The sequence below is a fragment of the Erythrolamprus reginae genome, chromosome 1 (genome assembly GCF_031021105.1).
Source record: "Erythrolamprus reginae isolate rEryReg1 chromosome 1, rEryReg1.hap1, whole genome shotgun sequence".
In the NCBI taxonomy this organism is placed as follows: domain Eukaryota; kingdom Metazoa; phylum Chordata; class Lepidosauria; order Squamata; family Dipsadidae; genus Erythrolamprus; species Erythrolamprus reginae.
The window spans coordinates 147,489,206-147,513,758 of NC_091950.1; the positions used below are offsets into that span (position 1 = coordinate 147,489,206).

General features: G+C 44.0%; 1 protein-coding gene across 1 annotated transcript in view; it reads right to left on the reverse strand.

Moving 5' to 3' along the window:
- The window catches only part of SPEG (striated muscle enriched protein kinase), a 167,795-nt gene extending 148,906 nt beyond the window's left edge, over nucleotides 1–18,889 (reverse strand). The window contains exon 1 of the mRNA XM_070728607.1: nucleotides 18,451–18,889. Within this exon, the coding sequence (XP_070584708.1) occupies nucleotides 18,451–18,889 (439 nt within the window). The remainder of the gene's footprint in view (nucleotides 1–18,450) is intronic.
- Nucleotides 18,890–24,553: the final 5,664 nt, after the last annotated feature.

Below are 24,553 nucleotides of genomic sequence, written 5' to 3' on the forward strand. Positions count from 1 at the left end.
CTCCTTGTCTTTCGCAAATTACTTAAGACCCACCTGTATCGCCAGGCATGGGGGAATTGAGACATCTCCCCCAGGCTTATATAGTTTTATGTATGGTATGCTTGTGTTGCATGGTTTTTAAATGATGGGTTTTTAGATGCTTTTTTAATATTAGATTTGTTTACATTGTCACATTGTTATTATTATTGTTGTGATCCTCCCCGTGTCTCCAGAGAGGGGCGGCATACAAATCAAATAAATTATTATTGTTGTTGTTGTTGTTGTTGTTGTTGTTGTTGTTATTATTATTATTATTATTATTATTATTATTATTAAACTTTTTGAAGACAACAGACCACCATCTGCACTGCTGCTGATGTTGGAATGTTGAAAATGAAACTTTCTAGCTGACCAATAAGAAAGTGCAAAGCACATCTTTAGTTAGTGCCCCATTCCTATCTGTATTTTTTTTTAATTGGACCAGATTATTTACAGGACCATCTTCTGCTTCACATATCCCAGTTGGCCTTCTTCGGGTCCTGTCGGCCCAAAAATGCCGACTGGTGGGTCCATGGGGGAGAGCCTTCTCTGTTGTGGCCCCGGCCCTCTGGAACCAACTCCCCCTGGAGATCCGCATTGCCCCCACTCTCCTTACCTTTCAAAAGGTGTTAAAAACACATCTATGCCATCAGGCCTGGGGACCATGAGCAACAGCTTCGCTACGGCCATTAATATGAAAGAGGAATGATTGATTGTTTATAATGGGTTTTATGTATTTTCTAATGTTTTAATTGTACTTATTGTTTATTGTGTCTATTTTGTCCCTTGTGAACTGCCCTGAGTCCGCAAAGAAATGGGTGGCCTATAAATCTAAATGAATGAAAAACAAACAAACAAACAAACAAAGAAATAAAGTTTACATGATATGTATTTGACTGGTTTCCCCATTACACTTCAAAGACCTAAGGAAATAATAGCAACGTCTATGAAAGAGGGGTGGGCAAGACTAGATTCAGCCCAAGTCAAGGCAAAAGTCTTTGCCAAAGAGGAAAAAGATCTCCCAACACTTCAGAAGAGTGTCAGTATTTCAAACAGCTCTTCTTCAGTGCAATTACAGAGGCATCGCAGCTAAGGCAGAAATAAATGAGTTTGGCGACTGAAACAGAAGAGGGTGTATTAGGGCCAACTTGGCAAATCTTAAATGATGCTTGTAAGACTGCCCTATGAAGATCAGAAAACTATAAAGCATGAGAGTTGGAGGGTCACCCTTCTCAGCTCAAGGTCAAAGACAGTCTAAAAAACTCATTTTATTTAACCTTCATTTCCAGGGAACACGTAATCTGGACTATGCATATACAGTAATACCTCGTCTTACAAACTTAATTGGTTCCCGGAGGAGGTTCGTAAGGCGAAAAGTTCGTAAGACGAAACAATGTTTCCCATAGGAAACAATGTAAAAGCGATTAATGCGTGCAAGGGGGGGAAAATCGCAAAATGGCGCTCCGCTGGGCGGCCCCGCCCAGCTGTCACCTTTTAAAACAGCCGGGGGGCTTCTCGGTGTTCTCCCGAACCCAAACCTGAACCTGAACTTTTGCCGAACTTTTCGGGTTCGGGTTCGGGAGGCCACCGAGAAGCGCCGCCACCCGCCAGTCACCTTCTGAAACAGCCGGGGGGCTTCTCGGCATTCTCCTGAACGCCGAACCCGGAAGTTCGGCAAAAGTTCAGGTTCGGCTTCCGGAGGCCGCCGAAAAGCGCCCAGCTGTTTCAGAAGGTTACAGCCGGGCGGTGCCACCCAGCGGAGCACCATTTTTGCGATCGGCGGTGGCGTTTTTGGCCGATCTGGAGGCTGAAACAGAGCTGGGGAATCTCAATAGGGAATTTCATGGGCGGAGCTTTGACGTCACGAAGACGTCCTTCCTGGAGGCCACATTTCGGCCGACATAAGCACCTCAAACAAAGAATTTTCGGGCAGGGTCAGGGTGACCCGGGAACAGAACTATAGGCCTATTTTTTTTCCAGCAAGAAAGAAGCCCCCCACACCCCCCCAAAAAAATTCTCATAGAGAGAACTCCTGAAATGATGCAAAGTCATGGAATTTCAAGTTTCAGATATGCAGGGAAATTTTTTTACAGGGTCTCAAACTTTGATTTCGGGTCTCACAGAACACAAAGTTTAAAGGGGGGGGGGTCCCTTATTTTTTTTAAAAAATCTGTCCTTTGTTATGAATGTGGTAGATAGTTGCATTTTATTAGAGAAAAAAGAGTTTATTTGCTAATAATAGTTATCAGATTGGTAAATTCTAACACATATTGTGGCTTTCGCTCTTCCTTGGGATACCCAGGAAATATCCTCTCCCCAATAGGACATGCCTGCCCAACTTGCGCCAGCAGAAGTGGCCTGCTAAGGAATTAAAGCAGGAAGGGTGAAGGAGGGTCAAGGCCTTCTCCACTGTGGCCCCATCGCTCTGGAACATTCTACCTCCAGAACTGAGAATGGCCCCTTCCATTTTGGCCTTCTGAAAGGGTATGAAAACCTGGCTTTGCCAGTTGGCCTGGGACCTTGAGAGGGATATTCACCACTGGAGGTGGCTGATGGGAGTAAGAAACCCTCATCGCTATCCTGTCTGTCTCTTAGCTCTCTCAGTTGCAGTTTTAGTACAGTTTTAATAATATTTTATTTTATTTATTTATTTATTTATTTATTTATCAGATTTGTATGCCGCCCCTCTCCGCAGACTCGGGGCGGCTCACAGCAATAATGATACAATGTAACAAATCTAATATTTAATTAATTTATTCTGTATAGTTTTCATGTTTTCATTATTATTTTTTTATAATCTTCCAAGCCACCCAGAGTCACCTTGTAGGGAAGATGGGCGACATAAAAAATTAATTAAAATGGATAAATACATATGACTAGCTAGGAATTAATAGTGTATTAGCCATTACTATTAATGAGATAATAGCTGTAGGTTGTATTTTTCACAACTTAGGTTTCCTTTACTCCTCTGGGTTGTGAGGAATCGTGTGCAATAGCTACTACTTGGTGTGTTTTTTTCTCTGTTGAAGGGGCATCAGAGGATCCTCAGCTGAAAATGAATTTTCCGTGCCAGACTAAATGTTCCTGATTTAGAAAGTAATTGTTACACTTGGATAAATGATGTGCTTCTACGCAATTAATGAACCTTCAGGATCACCTCTGTGTTATCAGTGTAAGCCAGGTTTCTGCCTGTAGTGGGAAGAATAACATTACTTTTGTACTGAATAGTTTTTCTAAATAAAGAAGGCTGGCATGAGACAGAAAATTATTCCAACCCCAGGATATTTTTTTTTAGGTAAAACACACTACCACACTAGTTAAAACAAGGCCTCCTCATTTCACACTCCCCCGGAGTTGAAGGGTCTTAAGAAATTTCATTTACATATGAAGTTATGAGAAAATGTGTAAACTATATCAAGAAGCGCTTTCAAAATTCATCTGGCCACTGAGTATTCCGGAGCTTTGAATATATTGTTGGAATAGATAGGTTAGTACAGAGAAAGACTTTTATATTCAGGCACCCACCCAAAATTATCGGTTGCCAGGCGACTGAGGAATCAATTAACTTCTTCATGGAGCACTTATTCAGCTCTTGCAGAACAGTGATTCTCCACCGAATCAGTGTTTGGGGCTGATGATATACCGGTACGTTCTTCCCTGACTGACAGATGTTTAATAGACTTTGGGAAGACCGAATAGGAAGAAGAGAGGAACCTCTTGAATGACAGGAGGTAGTGGCAGGAGGGCATTTCATCATCTCCATGATCTTTACAAATTGATTCAAATCACGGATCCTCTGAAATTGGACCATGAGATCTGAGCCTTCTCTGTGGCGGCCCCGACCCTCTGGAACCAACTCCTCCCAGATATCAGAGTTGCCCCCACCCTCCTTGCCTTTCGTAAGCTTCTTAAAACCCACCTCTGTCATCAGGCATGGGGGAATTGAGATATTCCCTTCCCCCTAGGCTTATAAAATTTATGCATGGTATGTCTGTATGTATGATTGGTTCTTTAAATTGGGTTTTTTAAAATTACTTTTAATATTAGATTTGTTTATATTGTCTTTTTACTGTTGTTAGCCGCCCCAAGTCTGCGGAGAGGGGCGGCATACAAATCTAATAAATAATAATAATAATAATATAATAATAATAATAATAATAATAAAATAATAAAATAATAATAATAATAAAAATGCAAAGGACCACTAGTGATCATCATATACTTGACATCATCAATAACAGACATTATCTGGGAATAAAAAAAGCTAATACCTGTATAGTCTTTTGCTAAAGTCAAGGAAGGCCAAACTCTTGACCATGACTGCTTGGTAATTTGAACCTGTAAAGCAGGGAGGATATCAAACTCAAGGCCCATAGGCCACATCCGGTCCATAGGGTGCTTAGATCTGGCCCACGTGGCTGCCCTGGAAACCACAGACTGGCTCACGGTGTCTTTGGCAGCAAACCCCCTAAGCTGCATCAACAGAGGAATACACTCCAAGACCAGGGAAGTCTTAATACCACTCTAGTACGCCCTGGTCCGACCACACCTGGAGTACTGTATTCAGTATTCACCACACTTCAAAAGAGACATTGAAACTCTGGAGAAGGTGCAAAAAAGAGCAACCAAGATGATTAAGGGATTGGAAACCAAGATTTATGAAGAGAGACTGAGGGAACTGGGCATGGATAGCCTAGAGAAAAGGAGGGCCAGAGCGGACATGATAGCAGTCTACAAGTATACGAGGGGATGTCACAGAGAGGAGGGGATCACTTTATTCTTCAGGGCACCAGAGGGCCGGACGAGGAACAATGGCTGGAAGCTGACCAAGGAGAGATTCAACATGGAGATAAGGAGGAACTTCCTGACGGTCAGAGCGATCAACCAATGGAACAACCTACCAGCGGACGTTGTGAACTCCAACACTCTGGACATTTTTAAGAGAAGATTGAACTGCCACTTGACTGGTGTGCTATAGGGTTCCTGCTTGGGCAGGGGGTTGAACTCGATGGCCTTCATGGTCCCTTTCAACTCTAACAATAAATAAATAAATAAAAACAGAGCACAGGGGCCCCCCAGGCTCCGTTTTTTGCTGGCAGAGTGTTGCAGAAGGCCATCACAGCCAAAAATGGAGCTCAGGAGCCTGTTTTCAATTACAGAGGGCTCGGGCCACCACAGGCGCCCATGACACGAATGACGTCGAGCTGGCTTGCCCACTCTGGCCACACTGACCCCAACCCCCGGAGGTCAAACACAACCCTGATGTGTCCCTCAATGAAATTGAGTTTGACACCCCAGCTGTAGAATAAGGTGTATAGCATGTTTTTCTCTGTATAGATCAAGGAGAAACTGAAATTATAAATTCCCCAGAAAAGGCACTTGGCTCTTTCGGTGTGAATTAATTTCATACATAGCTAGCACTGCACATGGCAAGAAGCTGTGTAGGCATTGCCATATGTGAATGTGTTTTTCAGAACAATCGATGTTGCAGTGGCCATGGGGTTTGGGGCTATTGCCTACGCACTTTGCAAAACAGAAAGCTGAGCCTTTGTTTCCATGTGTGGTGTTGTAGAGAAGCAATTTCCTTCACAGATGCAATCTCCTAAATAAAGCAAGCCGGGTGTGAAGCGGTAGCTATTAGTTAGGGTACTGTATTACATAGAAAAGACACAAAACCAAATTGGGAGTCCCAGTGGCCTTCTGTCTTAATGGCTTTGGGGTGTTTAGTGAAGGTGCCGGGATCAGCATAAGAGAAATGTCACTCAGGCAACCATGGAGAGGTAGCAAGAAGACTGAGAAGAAGCAATAGCAATAGCATTTGGACTTACATATTGCTTCAGTGCTCTATAGCCAGTAATGGGCAGCCAAAAATTTTACTGCCACACTGTGGGTGTGGCTTATTTTGTGGGTGTGGCTTGATGGTCATTGTTGTGGTTAGTTCTGGCCCAGCTCCTGCCCCAAGGACTGTGGATGTGGGGGAGACATCCACATGCTGCAGGCCTGTTTTGCCCCCGGTGGAATCTGCTGATGAAGGCTCCTCTGACCAAGAAGACATGAGTGACAGGGAGGAGGAGAGTGGGGCAGACAGCTCAGAAGGAGATCAATTATCTAGCTCCTCCTTGGATTCAGAACAAGAGTTAATGATACAGCCATGCATGCGGAGAGCGATGCATAGGCAACAACAACTGAGAGATTATTATCAAAGAAAATGAGGCCACCTGTGGTTGGGTGGGGCTGTGGTAATTAGTGAGGCTGCTATAAATAGCAGCATGTGGGTTTGGCCATTGTGGAGGATTATCTGATCTTTGTGTTTCGTGACTGCTTTACTGACTTTGATCTTTTGTGTGCTGATTTTTCCCCGCTTTGAAACTAAACCAGAGCAAAGTGTGTTTCACTTTGTGAAAGAAGAAGGACTGTGAATTGCCTCACAGCTGCAAGCTAAGTACCACAGAACTGATAAGGGACTTGTACCAATTACCAGTTTGTTTGGAGACGAGTGCTCTTTGCTATACAAAAAGAGGGCTTAGTTTAAGTGAATTTTCATTATAAAGAACATTATTTTGAATTTTCAAACGTGTGTGTGTCTGAAATTTGTCCCTGTGAATTTTCGGGAGGAGTCTACCAGAGAGCCCGACAGAAAAGTCATGTGACTGGGTAGGAGTGGCTTGCCGGCCATGTGACCAGGTGGGAGTGACTTGAACGATTATCATCGTTCCAATGAACTGTTGCCTTTTCATCTCAGCTGTGGGCAGAGTGAGGACTTTGTGAGGGGAAGCAAGGAGCGCAGATGCAGCAGCAGCAGCAGCAGGGGAAAAAAGGAGAGCCGAGCTGAGAGCCGTAATCCAGGAAGTTACTGCCGCCAGTCAGCTGGAGCTATGCATCCAGCTTCATTTCCACCGGTGGAACTGCGTTTCACCCTGTCCAGCCTGCTGCCCACCCGTCTATAACCCTCTCTATGCGGTTTACAGAGTCAGCATATTGCCCCAAACAATCTGGGTCCTCGTTTTACATGACCTTGGAAGGATGGAAGGTGGAGTCAATCTTGAGCCAGTCAGAATCAAACTGCCGAACTGTAGGCAGCTGGCAATCAGCAGAAGTTGCATGCCATACTGCATTCTAACCATTTTTTGCTTCCGAAATCGCTGAAAATTGCCGAAATCTTACACGCATGTCCTCTCCTGAGATTTTGCTTCTTGAGCATGCACAGAAGCCAAATCTCGCTCTGACGTGTACACACGCCCGCCAGTCACATTTTCACTACTAGCGTAGCATCCTCCCCCTTTTGGGTAGGAACCCAATAGTGCTCACCTCCCTTCCTCATTCTGCAAACGTCAGCTAATAATCTGCAATGTCCACTACTTTACCTAGGAATGTAAGATCCTGTGGGCGAAGTGGGTGTCGATACATCATTAGCATTACAGCCCCACAAGGCAATTATCGTTATAATGAGGATGATAGAGTAAGGCATAGAGGACAGATTAACATCACTGAATTTTATCTTTCATCTCTCCCCGGTGAGTTCTCAAGTTCTTATCTGAGCATTAGTTTATCTCAACTGTCCTCTGATCTGAAGCAGCTTTCCCTCTGAAATAAAAAGGCTACCGTGTGAGCCAAGGAGGGCCAGTTTAGTGTCGTGGTCAAGGCTGGAAACTGCGAGACCGTGAATTCTAGTCCCATCTTAGACGGCAACTTAGCTGGGTGACCTTGGGCTAGTCACTCTCTTCCACCCCTAGGGAAAAAAGCAATAAAAACCACTTCCAAACTATCTTGTCAAGAAATTGTAGGACTTGTCCAGGTAATATTTAGGGGTCAGTACTGGTAACAGGGAGGGGGAGGAAGAGGAAGAGGAGGAGGAAGAGGAGGAGAGTGGGGGTGAGCATAGTGGGGAATAGGATGCATGGTGGATAAACTTGAAAGTAGCGTGTTTATTTTTGTCCCTTATAGTCTTCCATTTTCTGTGTAGCTGACTTTGAAGATCCTTTTTCTTAAGATCCGCTGTAAATACTGATCCAGATATTCTATGTGCACTGATCCCCTCGCTGTTTCTCTGGAGGTTTTAATGAGCATTGTACATGGATATATGTTGTGGTTAGCTCTGGCCCAGCTCCTGCCCCAAGGACTGTGGATGTGGGGGAGACATCTGCTGATGAAGGCTCCTCTGACCGAGAAGACATGAGTGACAGGGAGGAGGAGAGTGGGGCAGACAGCTCAGAAGGAGATCAATTATCTAGTTCCTCCTTGGATTCGGAACAAGAGTTAATGATACAGCCACGCATGTGGAGAGCGATGCATAGGCAACAACAACTGAGAGATTATTATCAAAGAAAATGTGTGCTGATTTTTCCCCGCTTTGAAACTAAACCAGAGCAAAGTGTATTTCACTTTGTGAAAGAAGAAGGACTGTGAATTGCCTCACAGCTGCAAGCTAAGTATCACAGAACTGATAAGGGACTTGTACCAATTACCAGTTTGTTTGGAGACGAGTGCTCTTTGCTATACAAAAGGAGGGCTTAGTTTAAGTGAATTTTCATTATAAAGAACATTGTTTTGAATTTTTAAACGTGTGTGTGTCTGAAATTTGTACCTGTGAATTTTCGGGAGGAGTCTACCAGAGAGCCCGACAGAACAGATATATATGTAGCAAGATGGATTGCATAGCACCTCATAATAATATACAAGTCTTTGGAGAGGGGCGGCGTACAAATCTAATTAATAATAATAATAATAATAATAATAATAATAATAATAATAGCCAAAGCCCAACAGGTAAGCATTGCACCATAAAGACCAATGGGTTTTGTTTTCAACGAACTTCGATGTGAACTTGCTGCTCCTGGCTTGACAGTTGTCCTCCTGTCCATCAACCTTGTTGTCTCCAAGCCCTTCCAGTTCCATTCGGTGCCCCACTCAACTGTTTTGGCAATTAAAGGCTACAAGGAATGGGGCAAATTTGCATGCAGGGGGAACCAGCAGCTAATCAATTCAAAAGATGTTTTTTTTACTCTTGCAGTAGCTGAAGACGAAGGAGTGCCAATCAATCACTCCTTGCCTGCCATCCGGAACTTGATTGCATTGTTCTGTTCCCTAGGCTTCTGCCTTTATCCTTTTCTTCTCATTTAAGAAATCTATGAAAATATGCTATTCATATCTTTGCCTGTTTCCAATCTTTTTAAGATAGCACACACTGGCATGCCAGGATACCCACATGTTTGGTTCCTTTATCGTAGTGTTTCTCAACTTGCTGCCTGGGGAATTCTGGGAGTTGAAGTCCACCCATCTTAAAGTTGCTAAGCTTGAGAAATACTGCTATTGCCAGATTAACAAATGCAACCACATGGTAGGGAAGAGAAAGTCTAGGACCCTCTTCTTCTATCCCCTCACGTTCAAGAGAAGAAAACCCCAGACAGTATAGGGCAAGGTCAGAATGTCATCTTTTCCATCATTGCAACATCTATGGTATCCTTGGCACATTCTGGATTGGGCTGCACAAGCAAACTCAGAGAGCACCCCCACAATTCAACTCTGAGCTACAAATATTCTCTTCTATTTATTACATCATTCAGATGATGGGAAATAAAATCAACACAATCAGTGGCTGACTCTACATTTCTGTCATGAGAAAATAGTATTTGACGGAAAGAGTAGTAGATGCTTGGAACAAACTTCCAGCAGACATGGTTGGTCAATCCACAGTAACTGAATTTAAACATGCCTGGGATAAACATATATCCATCCTAAGATAAAATACAGGAAATAGTATAAGGGCAGACTAGATGAACCAGGAGGTCTTTTTCTGCCGTCAATTTTCTATACTTCTATGTTTCTATGTCTGGAAGCCACTCTAGCCTTTTGTCTATCAGAACCAAAGTATGCAGAGAGCAATGCTATCACCTTCACTTTTGCTTCTTCATTTGGAGATTAGTCACCGGCAAAAGAAAATCACACTCACATAATTCAATTCAATTCAATTCAATTCAATTCAATTCAATTTATTAGATTTGTATGCCACCCCTCTCCGAAGACTCGGAGTGGCTCACAACAATAATAAAAACAATATTCCAGCGAAAACAAATCTAATATTAAAAAGCACATAAAACCCTATCATATTTAAAAAAGCAAACAACATATACATACCCAAACATAAATATAAAAAAGCCTGGGGTAAAAGTGTCTCAACTCCCCCATGCCTGGTGGTATAGATGGGTCTTGAGTAATTTACGAAAGACAAGGAGTGTGGGGGCAGTTCTAATCTCCGGGGGGGAGTTGATTCCAGAGGGCCGGGGCTGCCACAGAGAAGGCTCTTCCCCTGGGGCCCGCCAAATGACATTGTTTGGTTGACGGGACCCGGAGAAGGCCAACTCTGTGGGACCTTATCGGTCTCTGGGATTCGTGCGGTAGCAGGCGGTTCCGGAGGTATTCTGGTCCAATGCCATGCAGGGCTTTAAAGGTCATAACCAACACTTTGAATTGTGACAGTAATCCAAGAGTAATTTTCAAACTAGGAAGCAAAAAAATACTAAATCCAGAAACTGCTGTCACCATGGGTGACAGAATAGACTTCAGAGAAATAAATATTTCTTATCATATAAACATGCATTCATTCATGCACGGTGTTTGTATCATGCATGCCACACTTCACATTTTAAGGTCCATTAAAGAGCGTTTTAAAAAAAATTAGTGAGAGATATTACTTTGTTTTCTAATGTACACAGTATGTTAATTCCATGTTCTTGACTTACTTTCTGTCAGGTTGCCAGAGGGCTGCTCTGTCTTAAGGGCAATGCCTTCTTATATTATTTCACCACTTGGAGCATTGGAATCATCTTAAACACTTGAACTGTAAAATTCCAGATAAAACACTAGATGGCAGTGATGAGAGTATATCAGTTGACGCCATTTAATGGCTGTTCAGAGTTTTACAGGTTTTAGCTATACCGACAACTTTTTTATGAATCAAGAATGCAGCAACTGGGTCACATGTCCCAAATCCACATTCGTGTTAATGAAATGATCTCATGCTTCTCCTACCACACATGAAAAGGACAGGGTTTGCATCCTGGTTCATATTTTCTCTTGATGTACTGTAACTCCACATGCTTCATAACAAAAAAATGTATCCCAGCGACCAGTCACGTCCCACAGAGTCGGCCTTCTCCAGGTCCCGTCAACCAGGCAATGTCATCTGGTAAGGCCTAGGGGAAGAGCCTTCTCTGTGGCGGCTCCTGCCCTTTGGAACCAACTCCCCCGAGAGATTTGTACCACTCCTACCCTCCTGGCCTTCTTCAAGGCCTTGAAGTCTCATCTTCGCCGGCAGGCCTGGGGCCATTGAGTGCTAATATCTAGCTCTCGCCAATGTCATGAGTGGGTAATATGAAAGGATGGATGTGGATGATTGCTTTTATGAACTGGGAGTTTTGGACTATTTTAATATTAGATTTCTTGCATGCTTTATTTTTGTATTTTGTATTTATCTCTGTTTTGATCCGCCCTGAGTCTGTGGAGAAGGGTGGCATAGAAATCTAATCAAACAAACAAACAAACAAACAAACAAACAAACAAACAAACAAACAAACACAAACAATTACTTGTTTGTTTGTTTGTTTGTTTGTTTGATTAGTTCTAAGCAGTAATCCCTATCATCCCAGTGCCAAAGAAGCCCTCCATCAAGGAACTGAATGACTACAGACCAGTTGCTCTAACATCTGTAGTTATGAAAACCTTTGAAAGGCTAGTGATGTTCCATTTGAAAGCCATCACGGATCCACTGTTAGACCCCCTGCAATTTGCATACCGAGCAAATAGATCAACAGATGATGCTGTTAATATGGCTCTACACTACATCCTTCAACATCTTGAATCTCCAATGACCTACGCCAGGGTCCTCTTTGTGGACTTCAGTTCAGCATTCAATACCATCGTACCGGACATTCTCTTAACCAAACTAAATCAGCTAGTGGTACCTGAACACACTTGTAAGTGGATCACAAGCTTCCTAACAGACAGGAAGCAGCAGGTGAAGCTAGGAAAAATCACATCAGATATATGTACAATTAGCACAGGTGCCCCCCCAAGGCTGTGTACTCTCACCACTTCTCTTCTCTCTATACACTAATGACTGCATCTCATACGATTCATCTGTTAAACTACTGAAGTTTGCAGATGATACAACAGTGATCGGACTCATTCGAGACAATGATGAATCTGCATACAGACGGGAAGTTGAACAACTATCCTTGTGGTGTGACCAGAACAATCTAGAACTGAACACACTCAAAACCGTAGAAATGGTGGTAGACTTTAAGAGAAACCCTTCTACCCTTCCACCTCTCACAATACTAGACAACACAGTATCAACAGTAGAGACCTTCAAATTTCTAGGTTCTATCATATCTCAAGACCTAAAATGGTCACCTAACATCAAAAACATCATCAAAAAAGCACAACAAAGAATGTTCTTTCTGCGCCAGCTCAGGAAGCTCAAACTGCCCAAGGAGCTGCTGATTCAGTTCTATAGAGGAATCATTGAGTCTGTCATCTGCACCTCTATAACTGTCTGGTTTGGTGCTGCAACCCAACAGGACCGACACAGACTTCAGAGGATAATTAGAATTGCAGAAAAAACAATTGCTGCCAATCTGCCTTCCATTGAGGACCTGTATACTGCACGAGTCAAAAAGAGGGCGGGTAAAATATTTACTGACCCCTCACATCCTGGACACAAATTGTTTCAACTCCTACCCTCAAAACGTCGCTACAGAGCACTGCACACCAAGACAACTAGACACAAGAACAGTTTTTTCCCGAACGCCATTACTCTACTAAACAAATAATTCCCTTAACACTGTCAGACTTTCTACTAAATCTGTACTTCTGTTCTACTAGTTTTTCTCATCATTCCTATCACCCATTTCCTCCCATGTTGACTGTATGACTATAACTTGTTGCGTATATCCTAAGATTTTTATTAATATTGCTTCTTCATTGATTATTTGACCCCTATGACAATCATTAAGTGTTGTACCACATGATTCTTGACAAATGTATATTTTATTTTATGTACGTTGAGAGCATATGCACCAAGACAAATTCCTTGTGTGTCCAATCACACTTGGCCAATAAAATTCTATTCTATTCTATTCTATTCTTTTAAAACTTCCATTCTGCATCCATTCCATTGAAGGAATGATCAATCTTTTACTATTTTTTTTTAAAAAAATTCTTCCGGCGGTGGTTCTATTTTCACCACAGTTTCTTTCATTTCTTTCTTTTTCTTCCATGTCCAATTTTTCTCACGACTCCCATTTAAACTATCCAAAAGGATCTGCCTTACCATCATGACTTTTCATTAGGCATTTATCGTGCTTCACTGATGTTCTCTCTTTCAGCACAAACAATGGTGCAGTTATTTCAAGCAACATAGACTTGGGAACAGTGGCATCTGCAGGATTGGAGCCTTTTGTCCCAAATGATGAAAGTTAATGTTGGACTATCGCAACACAAGCCCCATCCCTTTCATGTGTGTTTCTGATAGCAACCACAGTTGGGACCGCAATTTGGTCCCAAAGCAAAGGAATCGCTAAGTCAAATTACGTTTTACTCCAACTTCCCTTTGCTTTACAGATTTGCAAAGGTCATAAATGTAAAGACAAGTCATAAAACATTTTCACCATTGCCATAATTGAGAATGATTGTAGAATGAGGCAGTTGCTAGACAAGGCCTATCTGTATACAAATGGGGCACAACCTTGCTTTCGTCATTGATCCCTTGGCCCATTGACCCCACAGATGCCTTTGTCAAGAAATCAGGTGGGGTGGGGTAGGGCAGGGGTGGAAAATACACACTTCCCACCCAACAACAAAGAAACTATAGCTACCGTGATTGGCTACTACACCATACATTCACGAGACAGGATCACATATTAAATGTATGGAAGATGCGAGATACAGCTGAAGAGCAATAAGGCTGTTCCTTTTCTAACAGGATCTGCAGAATCTGGAGGACCATAAGAGGACCACAGAGAGAACAATTTCCTGTCTCTTTGCTGCCATCTGCTGAGCATCTGAATTTCTGCAGCCTGGATCTAGTAGTCCTACAATGTGTACAATCTTTCTCTATTGAAAACAATTGAGTACTGTAGATTACAGGTGGTTATCTACAATTTAGTGAAAACAATTGAATACTGTAGATTACAGGTGGTTATCTACAGATTTCTGTAGATTACAGGTGGTTATAGTATACCTTTGGTGGTGCTGAGAACTTTCACATTCTGTTTAGATGGTACATGATTTCCCTTTCCTCATTTGTACATATGCCTTGCCTTTGGACATATGTACAAATAAAAGTTGGGTTTGAGAAGCCACCTGTTAAACTTCCCCGCAATGGGGATTCAAACTTGTTTTAAAGTTCTGAAACGACCTGAGAATGTACAGATCTTATAGTAGTTATCTTCTCCAATATTAAACATTAATTAGATTTGTAAGATCCTTACCTAGGTAAGCTCATAATATCCTTGTTACAAAAGAGCCTTCTGAAACCTATTTGCTGGGTTCACACAACCTAAAATCCCTTGTTAATATACCGTGTTTCTCCGAAAGTAAGACAGTGTCTTACTTTCTTTTTACCCCCAAAAGCCCCACTACGTCTTACTTTCGGGGTATGTTTTACATTGGAAAAAAATTGAAAGGGTCGCGTTCCCGAAGGCATCTCCCCAGAGTCCAGAAGGGCAGCCGCGGGACAGGAGCCTCGTGAGCCCTTTTCCAAGTTCAACCTCAGGGCTCCAAGCGGCGTGCAAGCGTGGAGCCACAGACGCGTGTCGGGGAAGCGTGTGTCTGGAGGGGAGGAGCCGCTCTGCGCAGTTGGGCAGCCCCACCTGCCTGCCGGAAAGGAGGCGGGTGAAGGAGGGCGCAGCTCCGGCCGCTCGCCTCGGAGCTGGTCGGCCTCGCTGGCCGCTTGCAGCCGAGCCTCGGCAGGACTCGGTTGCTGGGACGAGCGCCTTCGCTGCAAGCCGCCGCCCGCTCGGCTCGCTTCGGACCAGCGCCATCCTTCGCTTTGCCAAGCCAGGGAAGAGGCGGTGGCGCCGCGGCGAGGCGAAGGCGAGGGGCGCGCGGGGAGCTTGGAAGCAACGTCATCGGGCTCCCCCCCCCCCGCAATATCCCCGTGTTTCCCCGAAAGTAAGACATATGTCTTACTTTCGGGGTACGGCTTATATTAGCCGACCCCCCTGAAACCCCCGATACGTCTTACAATTGGGGGTGTCTTACTATCGGGGAAACAGGGTATGTTCAGTCTAGCTGTGGTTCAGCACATCATGGAAATAATGGCCCTTAGAACTGTCAGGGTTTTCCAACTCTAACCTTTTTGAACTCATATAGGATCTGACCTTCGCCTGCTTGATTAAATGACTGTCAGTTCCATTTTGGAAAAAGAAATGCTGCCATGTGATTCTCTCTGGTTCATTGGACCGTGCGCAGAGAAATACAATCTTGAGTGGGTGCTAAATCCAAACGCATTACAACACATATTGTAGATTTATCTCTGGAAAGGAATGGAGGGCACACACTAAGGTGGCCAACTTGGGTCAGCTTCAACGTTAGAATGGTTGAGGAGTTACAAGAGTTCCTCTGTCTTGGAGACATTTCAGTCTAAAATGTCTTCTCTTGTTTTTTTATGTGTGGAAATATTTTTGCTGCTATTTAGCTAATGATTCAAGAATCAAGAACTCCCCCGGGCTGGCTGGCTCATAATCTAATGCTGGTTTGGCAGGCGACTGTCAAAGCTGCAATGTAGGATGCTTAGGGGCCTCTCGGCTGCGGCTCATTGGACCATGCTGATTTAGGAGTGACTTACACTTTACAATTCGCCCCTTTGGACAGAAGCCTCTACCATATTGTGCACAATGACAAACACATCTGAAGTGCCATCGGTAGGAAAAAGGCAATTGGTGACATAGAAACATAGAAGACTGACGGCAGAAAAAGACCTCATGGTCCATCTAGTCTGCCCTTATACTATTTCCTGTATTTTATCTTACAATGGATATATGTTTATCCCAGGCATGTTTAAATTCAGTTACTGTGGATTTACCAACCACGTCTGCTGTAGATGTTCAAGCATCTACTACTCTTTCAGTAAAATAATATTTTCTCATGTTGCTTTTGATCTTTCCCCCAACTAACTTCAGATTGTGTCCCCTTGTTCTTGTGTTCACTTTCCTATTAAAAACACTCCCCTCCTGGACCTTATTTAACCCTTTGACATATTTAAATGTTTCGATCATGTCCCCCCTTTTCCTTCTGTCCTTCAGACTATACAGATTGAGTTCATGAAGTCTTTCCTGATACGTTTTATGCTTAAGACCTTCCACCATTCTTGTAGCCCGTCTTTGGACCCGTTCTGTTTTGTCAATATCTTTTTGTAGGTGAGGTCTCCAGAACTGAACACAGTATTCCAAATGTGGTCTCACCAGCGCTCTATATAAGGGGATCACAATCTCCCTCTTCCTGCTTGTTATACCTCTAGCTATGCAGCCAAGCATCCTACTTGCTTTTCCTACCGCCTGACTGCACTGCTCACCCATTTTGAGACTGTCAGAAATCACTGCCCCTAAATCCTTCTCTTCTGAAGTTTTTGCTAACACAGAACTGACTCGGTAGCAGTTTCTATCCCGCCTTCAGCACCGAGAAGAACCAGATCATACGAAAACTATGTGGGAAGAGAGGGATGATTCAGTTGACCCAAGTGAGAAACAGCCTTCCTGGCAGTGGGCTGGCCGGACAGGAGGCGGTTTAGTTTCCTGAAAGGGCTCAGGTTGCAGATGTTAATGGTTGCCCTAACTTGGGAAGGAGGGAAGAATGGGACTGCTACTCTGCCCACTGCCGGGAGTTCGATTCTCACCTGCCCGGTGCCCCTCATTGTTGCCCATTTGCTGGGCCACAAAAAGATGTGCTTTGCTATCCCCTACAAAGAGGCCCATTGGTTAGAATGCAATATTGCAGGCTACTCTGCCCACTGCCAGGAGTTCGGTTCTCACCTGCGCAAGGTGGACTCAGCCTTCCATCCTTCCGAAGTCAGTAAAATGAGGACCCAGATTTTCGGGGGCAATAGGCTGACTCTGTAAACTGCTTAGAGAGGGCTGTAAAAGCACTGTGAAGCAATACAAAAATCTAAGTGCTAAGTGCTATTATGTAATCCCTATCCTGTATCTAAGGCAGTGTTTCCCAACCTTGGCAACTTGGAGATATCTGAACTTCAACTCCCAGAATTCCCCAGCCAGAGAATGCTGGCTGGGGAATTCTGGGAGTTGAAGTCCAGATATCTCCAAGTTGCCAAGGTTGGGAAACACTGATCTAAGGGCTCCAACAGTCTCTCTAAGCCTTCCCTAACTTTAGAATGGGCAAAGATTCACAGGTCCAATTTACCTTTCAAGGTATTTTACCCTAATGCTAATAGGCAACTTACAGGTTCTATAGATGGGGGTGTTATTCTCCTCTTACTTGTTAACGTTTAGTTCTTATTCTCTAATAAAAGACAAGGGGTGAGATTAAGGATAAAGATTCTCAGCTAAGTCTTCCTCTGAATTAAACCCCGGAAAAGCATAGCATTCAGGTTTTCCTTTTTGTCCCAGTTCTGCTTCTTTCCACAAGGTCCAATGACTGGAAGGACCAAGCTTAGATAATGGCAGGTGTTCAGGTGTCTAAAGAACATTCCCCATTCCTGCCCTTCACTGTGACCCAGAGGGCTGTTTGGTTTATGCCAGGCATTTATTTCTAGAAGAAAGAAATACAGGAGCTAATGGCAATAGCGTTTAGACTTATACACCGCTTCACGGTGCTTTTACAGCTCTCTCTCTCTCTAAGCGGTTTACAGAATCAGCATATTGCCCCCAACAATCTGGGTCCTCATTTTATGCATCCCGGAAGGATGGAAGGCTGAGTCAACCTTGAAGCTAAGTCAAATGACCAAACATCCTGCAATAGGTTATTTCTGCTGTAAGCCGCCCAGAGTCCCTCGGAGGTTGGGCAGCATATAAATTTAATTAATTAATCAATCAATCAATTAATAAACAGGACACCCTGGCTCTCTGATTCATTGAAAGAAGCCACATTTGCTTATCAATAAGGGTTATGAATTTGATATACAATCAAATTCATAACCCTTATCCATAAGCAAACAAGGCTTCTTCCAATGAATATGGTTCTATCATTTTTCCAGCCAGGCACAGGATTATAAACCCTGCCCTTTTGCAGCACTGCTCAATATGACTCCGATGGTCTGAAGAATTGGGTCTCTTAGGAAAAGAAGGGCTGATAGTTGTTCCCCCTTGTGAAGCTTAGTGGCCATTATTAATGCAGCAATTGTTTTGTCCAGGTCGGGCTCAGACACTGCAGTCCCACTAAAAACACCCCCAAGTTACACCACCACATTATCCATACCTTCCATATCGGTGACTGTCACGGTGGCTGTGGTGACGGCTTCACCGTACTCGTTCGTGGCCACGCAGCTGTAGACTCCAGCGTCAGCCGCCTTGCTGTTGAAAACGTGGAGGCTGCCATACTCGCCCTCTTCTTCCTCTCTGACCTTCTTCTTCTTCTTGAGGGAGGCGAGAGGTATCTTCTCCTTGTACCAGGCCAGGTGTGGCCGGGGGTTGCCCACCACGGCCACCTTCAGCAGGAAGTCGTGGCCGATGCTGACAGCCGTGTCTTTGAGCTCCTGCAGGAAAATTGGAGCCGCGGGGCCTCCCTGCTCCGCCGTGACTTTGGCCCTCTTGGGAGGGATGGCCGGGCTCGGAGGAGCTCTGCCGGGCACCCGTCCCATCTGCTCAGCTTCTTCTGGGCCATGGATGAAAATATTCTGCTCCTGGGCTTTCTGCATGGTTCAGGGCCTCTCTGGCTTTTACACAGTCTTTGGTTGCGGTGATGTTGCATAAGACACCCCCCCACCCCAAACTAGGACTCTGCAACCTCTCAGCCAGATAGGGCCCCGTGAAGCCCCCCAGCAGCTGTTCCCCCTTCCTTGATGTTCACCCTCTGTGTGCGAGACCCCCCAATTGCTGGGCATCTGCCAGGGGGCACTGACGCTGCTCCAGGTGCCTGCCCACTCACCCACCCAGCCGGACAAGTCCCAGAAGGTTCCTTTCCTGCTGGGCAGGGAGTTATTTTTAGGATGGTCTCAGGTTGCAGCCAGCCCATCTCAATATACGGAGGGAGCTGGGCTTTTTTTTTTTTTTTGCACAATCCACCCTGTTCACACAACACCCGTGCCCTCATTCTGGAACTTTCAAGATCTTTATACTGTCTTTTGATGGTCCCAGGACTCCTCATCCCACTGAATTACACCCCCTCCCTCCCTTTTAGAGGAAGGGAAATCCACAATGAAAAAAATCCTCCAGCCCCCATTTAGTTCCTCCTCCCTCCCTCCCTCCCTCCCTCTCCTCCTCATAAGCAGCAGCTGTTTTCTGACATGTCACATTCCTTGACCGAAGCTGAGAAGAGCAGAGTAAAGGACTGGAGTGGCTTAGAGTCTCTTGCAAAGATAAAAGTGGGTGGATACCATTTGCCAAATCTGTATTGAGGGGCATAGGGGGCCTATTTGACCCAGCCCTCCCTTCCCTCCCTCATTTCTGGACAATTCATACTGGGCACACCTCAAATGCAGGATGGAGATAAAGTGCTCCGAAGTGGCAATATTTGAAGAAGTGATCCTTTTCCAAATTCTAAACAAAGTCCATTTCCCTGCTCTATATCACTTAAAAAAAAAAAAAGACTAGATTTCCCACATTTTGAAAAGGAGTTGCAGGTAGTTTGCCTAGTGTTCTCTCCTATTTTCCCCTACAACAACCCTGTGGGTTGAAGAGATTGTGTGTGTGTGTGTGAGAGAGAGAGAGAGAGGGAAGAGGAAGAAGCCCAAGGTCTTCGGAGAAGGGCGGCATACAAATCAAATCAAATCAAATAAATAAATAAATAAATAAATCAATCAATCAATTAAAAAATAAAAAAATAAAAAATAAAAATAAATAAAAATGAATAAAAATAAAATAAAATAAATAAAATAAAATAAAATAAAATAAAATAAAAATATCACCCAATGGGCTTCCATAGTTTAGGGCAGACTAAAACCTGGGTCTCCTTATTCCTAGGCCTATTCCTAAGCTAGTGGAACTGGAGAAAAAGATAAACACAGTATGAGAAAAGTTGTCCAATAGAATTGACCGAAAAAAAATTGACTTAAAACTGAATCGGAGAAGACGCTCAAATCAAAACAAAGGATGAACCCTGGCATAACGATACAATAACAAATTTCCAGTCCTGGGCTTTGTGCTCTGCACAAAACCCCTTAGAACTGAGAGACTTAGACTTTGACATTATCGGTTAAAAGACAAACCAACAGGAATTACTGCCTGGAAAAAGGTTCCTTTACCGCTAGACTAGATCATGAAAAGATTTGAATGATGCTGCCACCTGCTGGAGAGGAAAATTTTTCTTTTCAAGTGGCTGAATAGAGCTGTGAAAAACTTACGGCACTCGAGTATTATTCACAGACAAGGAAGCAGGAAGTTGGTGAAATAAAACGCAACAGGTAAATTACAAACCATAGTCAATGCAGCAATATTAAAACCTCCGCATTGGTCTTCAGTTTGGATCCTTAGGCACAATATTAGAGTTATACATCATAAAATGTACAGGTCAGAGGTGGGTTCTTGCCGGTTCAGACTGGTTCATATGTTCCTGAACTGGCTCTCTCAGCGGCGCCATAAGCACCGCCATCTTGTTTTTTGCTTCTGTACATACACAGAGCATACACAGAGCATGAGTTAAATATTGAGTTAGAGCTATGGTGTTGATATGGAGAAACCTGGATTGGTTTAGTATCTATGTGTAAGTAAGCTTTACTGCATATAGCTAAAGTAAAGTTTGTTCCTGTAAATAGAAGACTAAGGCAGAAGATATTTTGCTTGCATTGAAGAGCAAAACTGTTTACTACTGATTTTCTACAAAAGTGTCTTCGTTATTTATCTGCACTGGTTTCTGAATTGCTACATTATAAATTCTGGTACCTAGACAAGTCCTATCCAGCTGCTGCGTATCTCAGTACAGTGATCCCTCGATTTTCGCGATCTCGTTCTTCGCGAAACGCTATATCGCGATTTTTCCACCCGATGACGTCACTCTCTTCCTTCCTTTCTCATCTTTCTTTCTCTCTCTCTTTCTCTATCTTGCTTCTTCCTCTCTCACACTCTCTTCCTCCCTCTCTCATCTCTTTCTTTCCTTCTCCCTCTTTCTCTATCTCTCCCCCTCTTGCTGGCGGGCGGCGGGCGGGTGGGCGGGCGCATCAGCGAGGAACCGGGGTTTCCCCTTTGCGTGGGCGGCGGGAAAACCCCGATCTTCGTCTGCTCGCTGCTGCTGCAGGCAGGCAGGCAGCGGACAAGCGGCGGGCGGACAAGCGAGGCGGCGGACAAGCGGCGGGCAGGCAAGCGGCGGACAAGCGGCGGGCGGGCAAGCGGCGGGCAGGCAAGCGGCGGACAAGCGGCGGGCGGACAAGCGGCGGGCGGACAAGCGGCGGGCGGACAAGCGGCGGGCGGACAAGCGGCGGGCAGGCGGGCAGGCAGGCGGCGGACAAGCGGCGGGCGCAGCAGCAGCGAGAAGCCGAAGATTGGGGTTTCCCCTTTGCGTGGGCGGCGGGGAAACCCGGATCTTTGGCTCCTCGCTGCTGCGGCGCTGCCGAGCAGATCAGCTGCTGGGCGGCGGAAGGAAGCTTCCCTGGGTCTTCCCAGGTGCGGAAGTAAAAACACCATCTGTGCATGCGCAGCCATGGAAAAAAGGGCGCGCATGCGCAGATGGTGTTTTTACTTCCGCACCACTATATTGCGAAAAATCGAGTATCGCGAGGGGTCTTGGAACGTAACCCTTGCGATACTCGAGGGATCACTGTATATCCGGACAGAAGGAGCCAATGTTGTCCAAAGACACTTCTGTGGTTATGTGACCAGCCTGACTATATGCCAAGGTGCACGGAACATGTTACCTTCCCAAAGTGGTACTTATTTACCTACTCACATTTTAATTCTTTTGCTGGGTGGTCAGGCCTTGGGGCAAGGATAGGATCTCACCTGATCATACTGCACTCAGGTCTTGAATCCAGGCTGCCAGCTTTCCAGCTGACAAGCTCAGTGTCTTTAATTGGTGAGCCATCGCATACCCTTTATGCATCATACTAAACCATAATGTGGTTTGGTTTTCATTTGATATTAAACCCAGCCATTGTAATTTGCAAACACTGCTTTACAGCTTAGCATGGGATGCAACCTTTATTCAGCAAACAAACTGTATTTAAACAAGCCCGATCTGGTTTGCTGATGGTATACCATGTACTGCCAACTTGGCTATTTTGTTTTTAAATCATGGTTTATGGCTTAATGTGCAGTATTGTGCAATGCCAATTTATTTAGCAAGCCATGCTTAAATAAAATGTGATAAGTGAAATCCAGCAATACATGCAAAATACTATCAAGGTTCTTTATTAATCCTAATATTATTATATCTTGTCCAAGGAAATCGTGCAATTTTTTTTTAAAGAATAAAGCAAAAGAAAATTAAAGGAAAATATAAAGATATCTATTTCCTTTAATTTAGTTTTGTGGGTTTGCATGAAATCCTTCTTAAATTAAAATTGTCTTTGAAAAAAAATAGTCTAATCCCATTTTTAAAGGGTTTTTTAAAATGCCTTTATGTCAGTACTCGCCTGAATTATCCTGCAGTTTTCTTGGCAAGATTTCAGAAATGGCTTGTCATTGCCTCATCCTAGGGCTGAGAAGGACTGACTGGCTCAAAATCACCTGACTGTTCTGTGCTTAAGGCTGGGCTGGAACTCATAGTCTCCCTGTTTTTAATAGGTTACCTTACACCTTATTCCAAACTGATTAATCCCATAGCAGATTAAATAAACAAACTGAGAACATAGCTACCCTAACTCTACTTCAAAAAATCCAGACAACCACTAGATGGTAAAATAGAAACGTAGAAACATAGAAGACTGACGGCAGAAAAAGACCTCATGGTCCATCTAGTCTGCCCTTATACTATTTCCTGTATTTTATCTTATGATGGAGATATGTTTATCCCAGGCATGTTTAAATTCAGTTACTGTGGATTTACCAACCACGTCTGCTGGAAGTTTGTTCCAAGGATCTACTACTCTTTCAGTAAAATAATATTTTCTCATGTTGCCTTTGATCTTTCCCCCAACTAACTTCAGATTGTGTCCCCTTGTTCTTGTGTTCACTTTCCTGTTAAAAACACTTCCCTCCTGAACCCTATTTAACCCTTTAACATATTTAAATGTTTCGATCATGTCCCCCCTTTTCCTTCTGTCCTCCAGACTGATACAAATTGAGTTCATTAAGTCTTTCCTGATAAGTTTTATGCTTAAGACCTTCCACCATTTTATGCTTAAGACGTTCCACCAATGATATTTTAGTTGGATTAATGACATAATTACAGTCATGTGGCTAACAGCAGGTGCCAGGCATATATGTCCAAAAGTCAAAATAGCCATGCAGGGCAGTGGCCTGCAAATAAAGGGAGAAGGATGTGATTATTGTATCCGATAGGAGCTGGACAGCCCTCTACTTTTTATTTATTTATTTATTTTTATTTATTTATTAGATTTGTATGCCACCCCTCTCCATAGACTCGGGGCGGCTCACAACAATAATAAAACAGTATATAATAAACAAATTTAATATTTTAAAAGTATCTAAAAACCCATTAATTTAAAACCATTCAACGCAAGCATACCATACATTAAACTATATAAGCCAGGGGGAAATGTATCAATTCCCCCATGCCTGATGGCAGAGGGGAGTTTTAAGAAGTTTGCGAAAGGCAAGGAGGATGGGGGCAATCCTAATCTCCAGGGGGAGCTAGTTCCAGAGGGTCAGGGCCGCCACAGAGAAGGTTCTTCTTCTGGGTCCCACCAGATGACATTGTTTAGTGGACGGGACCCGGAGAAGGCCAACTCTGTGTAACCTAACCAGTTGCTGGGATTCATGCGGCAAAAGGCGGTCTCGGAGATATTCTGGTCCAATGCCATGAAGGGCTTTATAGGTCATAACCAACACTTTGAATTGTGACCGGAAACTGATCGGCAACCAATGCAGACTGCGGAGTGTTGGTGTGACATGGGCGTACCTGGGGAAGCCCATGATTGCTCTTGCAGCTGCATTTTGCACGATCTGAAGTTTCCGAACACTTTTCAAAGGTAGCCCCATGTAGAGAGCGTTACAGTAGTTGAACCTCGAGGTGATGAGGGCATGAGTGACTGTGAGCAGTCACTCCTGGTCCAGATAGGGCCGCAACTAGTGCACCAGGCGAACCTGGGCAAACGCCCCCCAGACTCATTTACTTCAATCACAGAATACCAGACATAGTTCATGAAACAAAGCTTCTGTTAGCAGAAAGTGGAAACCGCCTTCCCTCTAAATCAGCTAAATATGAAGGTAGCCAACCTCAGATCTGGGTTGGGAATGAAATGAGGACA